The 10,487-nt window shown below is 46.3% G+C and overlaps 1 protein-coding gene across 2 annotated transcripts; it reads right to left on the reverse strand.

Moving 5' to 3' along the window:
- Positions 1–3,154: 3,154 nt before the first annotated feature.
- On the reverse strand, positions 3,155–10,481 carry BOD1 (biorientation of chromosomes in cell division 1). 2 transcript variants are annotated; one of them, XR_009407216.1, is made up of 4 exons: positions 9,989–10,481; positions 6,130–6,254; positions 4,789–5,057; positions 3,155–3,911 (listed from the first exon to the last, which is right to left on the reverse strand). XR_009407216.1 is itself a non-coding variant. In XM_059416563.1 (4 exons), exons 1-3 carry the CDS (start codon positions 10,223–10,225, stop codon positions 4,862–4,864), a joined length of 558 nt encoding a protein of 185 aa, XP_059272546.1. In that variant the 5' UTR covers positions 10,226–10,479; the 3' UTR covers positions 3,155–3,911; position 4,861. The 2 variants fall into 2 exon arrangements, 1 of the variants encoding a protein (XP_059272546.1); XM_059416563.1 differs by having other exon boundaries at positions 4,861–5,057; positions 9,989–10,479.
- Between the last annotated feature and the right edge of the window lie 6 nt (positions 10,482–10,487).

Here is a 10,487-nt window from a genome sequence, read left to right on the forward strand (position 1 = left end):
ATAAAAGAAAGGTTAATGAAAGAAACACAGAAGCTTCTTCACATGTATACCTCATGTCGCCATGGAGACACCCAGGGAAAAAGAAGTAACTCCCTGAGGTGGCTTGGAATTCAGGATTAAATTAAACAGGATTAAATTAAACAGGGAAGGAAGAAGGGGTAGGGAAGCCTTTTCAGGGAGAGTCAATGATTTTTAGGAAACATGAAGAGCCCTTTAGAAGAACAGATGGAAGGTATCACAGTTTGTGATGAAGTTTATCAGGGTACACTGTTGACTTCTAGTCTCTTCTTCTGGCTGATGAACCTCCAGGGAGGGGGACCTGTGACAACTGTGTTCCTTTTGGGGTATCTGCCTTTAGGAAATAAAAGGATTTCAGTGAAATCCTCTCCCCATATTTGCTGTTTTCCAAGTGCCTGCAGCTCTAAGTAATCCATGTATCAGAGGCAAATTTGGGGATTGCAGATCCTGAACTCCTGTGGTCATATTTTGGGGTGGCATATTCTAATACCCTTTACCCTCTCATTTAGAAGACTTTAAGCTTCATACATCAATTAGGCTACACAGACAAGCCCTCTTCTGGCTTCAGCCCTAGCGAGACTGCCATTCAGGGCGAGTATGAGGGGCTTCTGAGAATATCGTGAGCCGGTTCTCTGTCTGCGTCCTAGCTATACCCTGAGCTCACCTCTATGTGCGATGTTCTGTGACCTTCCCTCATCCTTGGATAGGTTCAATATGGACACCCAGAGAGAGATGTTAGAAAGGGAACTTCAGACTCCATTCCAAGCTTGAAAATTCTGGAGCCCAACTCAGGTAGCTGAAAATCTTGTCTCCATGAAAATCAGTCTAGAAGATCTGGCCGTTGAGCTGGAGATGTTTTGAATATTCATCACAGGATGTTGACCCTGTAGGGCAAGTATCCCCAACATCCTCAGGGGCCCTCATGGCGATGGAAATGAGAAGCTAGCCAGTGGCATCTGCATGTCCCACGTGCTATCCAAAGTGGGAGAGTTGCTACAGAGTTCTGGCGGATTGTCGTCCTGCAGAAATACAAGTATGTTGCCAAACCTTGACATTTCTCATTAGGAAGCAGAAAGAGAGCTCTATATGGAATTCTCCCCATTTTGAAATATTGGTAATTAAAAACAGAACAACAGACAACAGTTACAATTCCAAGGCCAACAGAACATGCCTGGAGGGCAGAGTGGGTTTGCAAGCTCTGCCCTGTGACAGACGTTTGAATGAGGGGCACTTTAGCTCTAGGCATGCATTGAAATGTAGCAAGAGCTCAAGCTGACTTGACTTTGGCCTACATTTGGAATGAAGGGTGGACCCCAAAGGACTGACAAGTCTGATTTGTTAAGTAATAATGAGGCAGAATAGCAAGGGGGTAGGGTGGGGAAGGCAACAGGAACTTTAAATCCAGAGGCTTGGGTACAAACCTTGCTCCCCTACATGACAGTTGTGTAGTGAGTACGTTATTCTTTCACTGGAGTCTAGGTTGCCTCATCCACAGAATGGAGAATAAATCCTAACAGGGTTGTGAGAATTAAATTTATGTGTAAGAAAGTATCGGCCACCTGGTCAGTGCCTAGTTTGTCTACTTCCTTTCAAAGGCTCCAGAGTGAGGAAGAGATTTGACAAAAGCAGCGTTTCTGGAAGAAAGGCCAAATGGCAGTTTGGACACTGGAGACAGAGAGACTGGCAAGATCTCAGGCAGTGTGACCAACTTGAGAGGACGAGTAATTACTACCATGTGGCCTTGGAGCCAAGCCCATCCCTAGTGACAAGACCATAAAAGTTGACCTCCTGGCTCCTCCATGGGTATGGTGATGGCCAGGGTGCGATACGTAGTGCCAACAAAAGTTAGGCTGTGCCAGCTGTCCTATCTGCTTCCCGCCCTGTTCTCGGCCAGCCAAGAGGGGCAGGGCCTGGCCACCCGTCAGCGCTGATCCCGATGGGGAGTTTTCAAACCCAGACCTCAGTGCCAGCCTCAGACCTACGCCAGACCCTGACCTTTGCCGGGTCGCCACAGACATCCTCCTCTATCTTAAATAGCAATGAGTCTCAGCAGAGTTCTCACCAGCGTTCTGAGCTACTTACCAAACTCCTCTTCGGAAGACACTTCTTTTGAAAGCCAAGGAGATGTAAGTCACATGCACGCATTCCTACATCAAAATGCCCCAAAGCAGAGTCCTTGCAAGGAATTAAAAAACAAAACAAACTCAATAGTCTCACCCCTCAGGAGCTGCTGGAAGAGACAGGTTTACACACTAATCACAATTAAACTGTCATTGCCAGTCAACATCACCAGCTTCCCAAAAACTTTCCTTAAAGAGAAAATGATTTTTCTGGCGAAGAGAATCACCTGAAGAAGAGGGCTTGCTGGGCCCCTCGAGTCTCAGAATCCGGTCTGGGGTGGGGGCTGCTTTTCTAGCAAGTTCCAGGGTGATCCTGCTGCTGCTGGTAGGGGACTCTGCTTTCAGCAGCACTGCTGAAATGGGTCTCTCAGTACTTACCTTAGTTCACAGTGCCAGTGAGCAATCCCAAAGGCACGGGAACCCATTTGCCCTCGATGAGTAAAGAGAAGCCAGGGTAAACGGCAGAAATAGGGTAAAGCAATGCCAGAACATCTGACATAAGAGCCACAAGCTTCACTTATAAGCCAAGAAATGTAAAGGTGCAGGTGGTTCATTTTAACGGGGAACCAGCTAAATAGGTTACAATTTATTGGATGAATAATATCCAGTGACAGATTCAACTAGGAACCCAAACTCTTGGATATAAGAGTCTGATATTATTCAAGGCCTGCAGTACAGTGTTTGCCTGGGGCCAGCACAAGCATCCCCTGGAGCGTGAGAAACATGCTCAGATCCCACCCTAGAACTTCTGGGTGATGCTGCTGCTGTAAACTCAGGCTTGAGAAACACAGAGAGATGGTTCTGCCCTCACAACTAGGGAAGAGCAGCAGTCATGGTCCAGGGGAGAAGTGGGACCACCTGCTCACTTCCAGTATTACCCACTAGCTTCAGGGCGTGGGCAGCTCTGAGTTCTGCTCATCCCCCGTCCCCACCACTACTCACATGTGGGCAGGGAACAGCAGGCAGAGGACAAAGGTTACTCTTCACAGGCTCACAGTCTTGGAGGCTACACTCAGTTGAGGCTTCAGAGTATCAAATCATTTTATTACAAAACTTAAGCTATTTATTAATCATTCAACTCTTCTAAAAAACACAAACACGAGAATAAAACAAACACACCCAAGCTCACTAGCCCTTGCAGGATAAGCAGCAGACCTGGACGGAGAGCCTGCAGGTGTTTTTCCTTCTACCTGTTGTCCGCACTTCCTCACATATCCTATGGTCCTCTTACAGGCAAAGGAAACCGAAGCTACAAGGTTCACGTACAAGAGGGTCATGACAACTTTAGAGCTAGTTGGTGCTAATGGCTTATACACTCTAGTTGACAAATAAGCACTAATTCCTACTCCATGCTAACCTTTACTGTCATTCTTTGAAACTGCATCTTTGGAACTGGTTATGTTCCTTCACTGTAGCTATAGCCCCTCTAGGGATCCCCGAGCACAAACCCTAAAATCCACACAGTCTCCAAGTTCAAGTATAAACATTTGTTTCAGGACAACCCCGGACTGATGTAGTGTTTCTTTACATCTCTGTAGTGTATGTTGGGTGTCATCCCCTTTGGCAGGCTGACCAGACAGCAGCACCATGAGGGGACAACACGGTCAACTCCATTATGGCCCATTCCATCTGGACACTGCCCCACAGTCAAGGCTGAATGTTGAAATCAGTGATGACCTCAGCCTGTCTTCATTCGGAAGTTGTACTCTTAGGTAACCAAATCCATTTCTTCATGGTCAATTCAATGGAGCTTCCAATGGTGTCAGACACACTCTAAAGAGAATCAGATGAAGATGTTTTTTGAAAGAGACTACATTTAATTTTACCTTCCTAAAGGAATTTACAGTTAAACTAGAAAGACAGGTAATGTTTTATATTCCACAATGGAATTGAGTTTTTCCCCCAGTCCAGGCACAAATAAGACACCCCTCCCCCTTAAGGCACTGCCCCCCACAAGCTTATGCTCTTGTTCTGTTCACTCACTGATGCCTTCCCATCATAAATAAGAAACATCTTAACGACGCTTACAGAGAGAACACCAAAATGGAATGAGGGGACAGGTGACGAACAGTGGCTAGGTAAGAATCCACTGCTTATCTGCTGGTCACTGCCCACATTTACTAATGTCTCAAAGCCTGCAAAAAGCATTGCTTTGTGGATCTGTAGCTGACTTTTAAGATTAATTAAATCCCAAACATAATAAGAAGGGACAATGCACATAACAGAAGAATACTATGGTGACTGACATCGTTGAACTCCAATCTCTAAACACAAGGAAATCCAGCGGGGCTTAAAGCAGTCTGTGAGTCCCGTTTAGGATGTCTTTTTAGAATGCCGTGTTTGATTTTATATTGAAATTGCAAACTCAAGCTGAATTCATGTCTAGGCATAAGACTCATTTAATCAATTTCAGAAAAATAGGACTTTCATTTGAATTTCTCTTGTGCACAACAATCACCCCCGTTGGTCTCTAACGAAGTATCTATTCACAGCGTACATGTTTAGCTCCAGGGGCACAGAAGATCACACTAACACAGGAGAATGCTCCCCATTAGTTTTCAGTAAAAGAGAGACTCTTGAATAGTAGCTCAAGTCCATATGCAGTAAATGCTTTTTTGAATAAAGAACAGGATCCCCAGTAGTGGCTTACCCCTTTTCTATCCATTTTATATATCTACAAGCCAGAGATGAATGCTCCTGGACAAAAGACGGGATACTGGACCTTAGGAAGCATCCTGGGAGGGAGCTGGGGGCTCTTGGCTCTCAGGCTCCGGAGGGGGTGCGGGCACGGCTTCTTTTTTCTTGGCTGCCAGGAACTCGTGAATTGCTCTTTCTATCTGTGGTCTGAAGATGTGGTTTAGTTTGGGATCCACCACTTGAGAAATGATTCTGTCCACTCCAGCTTCCAACATCCCTGACCTTGTGGAGACAAAGAGACCACTCTTTGAAGGTCCCTGCACCCTCCACCCAGCGACCTGTTTGCACCATGCATACCTGCAGTACAACATCAAAACTGGAAAAACGACACCAGTACGATTCAACCTTCCTTAGTTTTCACACATGGGGCTAGACACCATTGTGTGTTTGCACAGGCAGCTCTGTGCCATTTCAGCACAGGAGTGACTTCAGGTGACCACCCCCACAATGAAGAGCTCTCCTCAGCCACCACAGCAACCCCTGGTGTGACCCGTTTCAGGTCACACTCACCCCTACCACCTCCTGCCCCTAAGCCCTAGGCAACCCCTGATCTGGTCTCCAGCGCTGTCATTGTTCACCAATGTGACATATATGGAATCGGCACCACACATCTTTTTTTGATACTGGCTTTTTTCACTCAGCATAATTTCCTGATATTTCTATTTCTAAGGAGGTAGGCTTCACAAGCTTTTAGACATCCTAGAAGAGCCAAGTGGATCAAGACCTGAACTTGAGTGCTAGTAATAAGACCAAAAAAAGGACCGCAAGCAGATTAGAAAAAGCCAGATGCCATGACCGGCCTCTGCTGTTGGGCCCAGTAACACTAAGAAGTCACCTAGATGAGCCAGCAGCAGCACCTTGTTAACTAAGGTTCAGTTTGTGACCGAAAGACATGCTTTAATAAGACTCCAGGTCTTCCTGACAGCTGCCCTTATACTTTAGACCTCTCGCCCAAGATCCAAACACTGCTATCTTGGTAGAAAACGCCCAGGTGTGTGCCAACTACACTGAAAACTTCAAGCAAGCCGGGAATCATGTTTCGTAATTTGGAGTATCTTTCGAGGCACCTGGTCGAGTTTACACAGGAGACCTATGGAGGCTGGATAAACTAGCAAGAATGTCAGTTGAGTCCTTTGATTACTTGAACCTTAACTTTAATAAAGGGGTGGACTGCTGCGACGTGTGCATGTGATTTTCTGTAAAGTACCATCCATCCTGACCAGTTAATAACACCTATCAGCTTTTCTGTGCCTCCAGCGGTGAGTACTTTTCACTCTTAATTCTGATTACTTACTGAACCACACTTTGCCTCAGACCATTTCGCAACTGGTTTTTGTTCATTGTAGGATTCCATTCCTGCTTGTCCAGATGTGTTGACACAAAATTATCCACTTTCTGCCTCAGGTTCTGGTAAGCTGGCTGAAACATTTTTAAAAAAGAGGTAAGGTAAGAAGTTATATGCACCAAAATTTTAGAAGTCAGTCATTCAAGGATACGGCTTTCCACAGAAATGTAGATGTCTCAAGCCCCTAAAGACACTTCTATCATGATGATGAAGACGGCCCTGAGGCCCAGAAGAGCATGAATTAATGAGCAACAAAGTGCTAACATTACAGTGGGCAGGCACAAGGCTAGCAGATGCCTTATCATCCCATTTACTTTCCAAGTAACAGTACAGGGAGACTCTATTAACTCTCCTGCCCCCACTGAAGAGATTAGAAATTCATGCTTAGAAAGGGGAAACAACTTGCCCACATGGCCAAAATGTGGTAAATTCAAGGTTAGGATTAGTCTGTTTCTGAATCAGAGGAATTGGGCTCTAGCCGGGCACCATGACTAACTGGCTGTCTGACTTTCAACAAGTCACCAACCTTTCAGTCTCAGTTATTTCCATCGGTAAACCTGAAATGTTCCCATCCCACTTATCTCACAGGGTATCCCAAGCAACAAATAAGGGCTCAGGAAAGCCCACCACATAAAATGAAGGGCTACGCGAATGTCGGCACGATGTGAGAATGGAGACTGAGGTCAAAGTCTATGGAACAGTTGGAAAGGCTGAGGGGAAGCACAGCTTATGGCCAAAAATGGCGCTTGAGGCTCTTATTGGCTTAGAGTTGATTTTAGACCCAACTATGATCAGGACAAAATTAGAAGGAAGTGGTGAACACATGGAATTTGTATTCTTAGCCTCTAAGACCTTCTGGTATGATCAAACCAGGTATAATAATGTGCATTGCTGCTAGGCATCACCCCTGCCTCCCTCTGCCTGGGCAGAGACTGCTTCTCTACCCCAACGACATTGAGTTTCAGCAATGCAACATGGTCTGGTCAATGGGGTGCTAGTGACAAGAAGCCTTAAATGCGGTCATCCTCTGTCTGGCTTGGTTCTTGTGCTCTGGTGACCCTCTATGAGGGCATGTCCGGGACCTAAGATGAGTTTGTATGCAGCCAAGCTAAACCCAAGCCCAGGTCACCTGAACCATCTAGCAGAAGCCCACTTAGATTAGCTCAACTTTAGCTGACCTGCAGCCCTATCAGCATGAAGATGAATGCTCATCATAAGTCACCACGATTTGCTTCATCGTGCAGTTTTAACTGTGGCAAAAGTCTGCTAGCAGTCAGAGGTAAAAATCGACAACGAAATCAGCAGGCTTAACTCTACAGGTGGGCTCTTGCCAAAGTCCTAGGGAACTGACTGACAAACACCCATGTACTATCTACCTAGCAACTCCTCCTTCCTCTCCTCACAAGGGCAGGACAGAGAGTGCCATGTTCTCCTGACCACAAATGGGGTGCCTGACCCACGCTAAGACAATGCTGATGTTCCCTGGGATTTTCAGAACAGGGATTGAGAGTCCCTTTCTAGAGGAAGAAGAGGTAAGATGTAATCACAGTAGGAGTAACCGAACGGATGACGCTGCTCTGCGGTGACAAGACAATAGCTATTATGAAGAACAGAGATGAAAGACACCTTGTGGAGCATCCCTGGTTCCAAATGCATTGCTACTCTTCTGACAGCCTGTTCAATCAGTCCTTTCTTGGGGTGCCCAATCAACAGATTCACCACTTTGCTTAAAGAAACTGGAATTAATTTGTCACTCAGAACTATGCATCCTGATACTAGATTTTCTACTATTCCAAGTAAGTCACCTGGTTTGAAATGATAGTTACTGTTTACTGAAAAATAACAAAAGACAACAAAGGTCACCACCAAACCTGAACAGATCTTGGCAACACAGAATCATCCCTTCAGTTCTTAAAGTGAAAGGACAGAATGGACCTGCCATGAATATTCTATTGTATTATCTATCCCTCACTTGATTCACCTCACAGTTTGTTCTATTTATTTGTATTTTAGGTACAATGCAAAGTAAATTACAACATCATCAGTACACTTTCCTTGAAATATTTCAGCAGTCTGGGAAGGGGTCCAAGAATATACATTTCTAACAAGTTCTCAGGTGATGTTGATGCTGCAGATCCAAGAGCCACACTGAGAACCATGGAGCTAAAGCCACAGTGACTGAAAACATGCTTCCAGAATTAAAACCACCCAGTGACTAATGGAAGGAATATTTAAGATGTATGTGTCTTCCCCCAACAGCTTTACAATACTACTTTTCTTTCTTTCTTTTAAAAATAACATGCACAGGGGCACCTGAGTGGCTCAGGGGGTTAAAGCCTCTGCCTTTGGCTCAGGTCATGATTCCTGGGTCCTGGGATCGAGCCCTGCATCGGGCTCTCTGCTCAGCGGGAGCCTGCCCCCCCCCCGCCTCCTTGTGATCTCTGTCAAATAAAAAAATAAAATCTTAAAAAAAATAATAATAACATGCATGAGGTGCCTGAGTGGCTCAGTTGTTAAGCGCCTGCCTTCAGCTCAGGTCATGATCCCAGGGTCCCGAGATCGAGCCTTGCATCAGGCTCCCTGCTCAGCGGGAAGCCTGCTTCTCCCTCTCCCACACCCCCTGCTTACGTTCCTTCTCTCCCTGTCTCTCTCTCTGTCAAATAAATAAAATCTCTTAAAAAATAAATAAAAATAAAAATAACACGCATACTACATTGACTTAGACACATAAAACAGAAAATGATAGGAGGGAAGAGCTTATGATGGAAGTTGAGAGCATCCAGAGTCCTAGGAAAGGTGGAAGCTCAGCTGATACATATCTGAGACCTTTAAATAAGGAAAATTAAACGCTAAATATTAAGCACTTCTAACACCATGTAGCGTATATACCATTTGGTCTACATGTCAGTTTTCTACCCTACAGTTCAAACTTTGAGGACTGGTAGTGACTTACTTGTTCCTATATCCACATAGCCCCCATGCTGTAGGCCAATAAATGTTCAATGAATAAATGGATGATGTCTTTCCCTATCTTTGAATTGTAATTTTAAGTTCACGATCTTCATGTTAGGTAGGCAGATTTTCTCGAAGACAAGAACTTACTTCTGTAACAAAACCTCTTTAACCTTTAACCCTAGTCTTGTTAGAAAAGCTTCTGAAAAGGGAGAAAATGGAACATTCCAGCAACTACTGTATGTCTGACACTTAACACAGCTGACTTCATTGAATCTCCATGACTTTGGCAAGTAACCTGAAATAGCATTTTACTAGGGGGTTAACCTATGGCATTAGGATCTAAAATTGGCACCAAACCCCCTGTAATCCACGGTGGAGTACAAAATGGGGTTCCGCACAGTGTATCTTAATTCAACTGGATGTTGAAGCCTGCAAATCACTGAGCTAGAGAAAAGGAAGGAACAAATAGATACAACGTTCTGATGACTGCATTCAAACCGTTCTCCCTTCCTTACCTGGCTTTCTCCAATGTTCTTAACACACAAGAGGTTTGTTACTGAAGGGCTTAAAGAAGTCTCAGGTTGGGAAAGATAAGAGCTAAGCTCTGAAACCAGTACTGAGTCCCCAAGTTCAGAGAAACGACTGGACCGTCCCACAGCTAACAGTGATGGGAGCCCAGCCCACGTGTACACCACTCAGAAAGCTTCCTGTACTGCCTCAAGCGGTCTAACACCTCACTGCTGAGATTTTCGAAAGTATCTTTTGTTTTCCTTTCTGCTTTAGAAAAGCCAGCCTGCAACACTGCCATCCTCACGCCCAGCCCAGCCCAACCCCACCCCCTTCCTCCCAATACCTTGGTGTCCACGTCCGCCAGACAGTCCCGGCGGAAGCTGTCAAACAAGCCCCGGCTCTTGAGCTGCTCCACGATGAGAGCGATGAGCTGTGGGTCTCCGGGAGGCAGTGAGGCCGGGTTGATGGGGCCGCCGCTCCCACCGGCCCCTGTCGCGCCTGTCGCCGACCCGGCCGAGGCCTGGCCCGCTCCGCCGCCGCCCACCGAGCCTGTGCCCCCGCCGCCGCCGCCGTCCGCCATGGCTGTGCCCTGGGCCCACAAAGGAAACTGAACACGACTTCTCAGGGACAGAGGGTCTGGGTCATACAGAGGTGGCAGAAGCGCCCAAGGAGGAGGTGTTGGGGGGAGAGGTGGAGGAAGGGAGGGAGAAGGCGGCGGCGGCGGCGGAGGAGGAGGCGGTCGGCTCTGATGCAGCGGAGGTAGTGGTAGGAGCGGTAGAAACGGCCCGCTCCATCCCGGGCGCTGTGCAGATGACGTCACAAACGGTCTTTGCATTGTGGGG

The sequence above is a fragment of the Mustela nigripes genome, chromosome 12 (assembly GCF_022355385.1).
Source record: "Mustela nigripes isolate SB6536 chromosome 12, MUSNIG.SB6536, whole genome shotgun sequence".
In the NCBI taxonomy this organism is placed as follows: Eukaryota; Metazoa; Chordata; class Mammalia; order Carnivora; family Mustelidae; genus Mustela; species Mustela nigripes.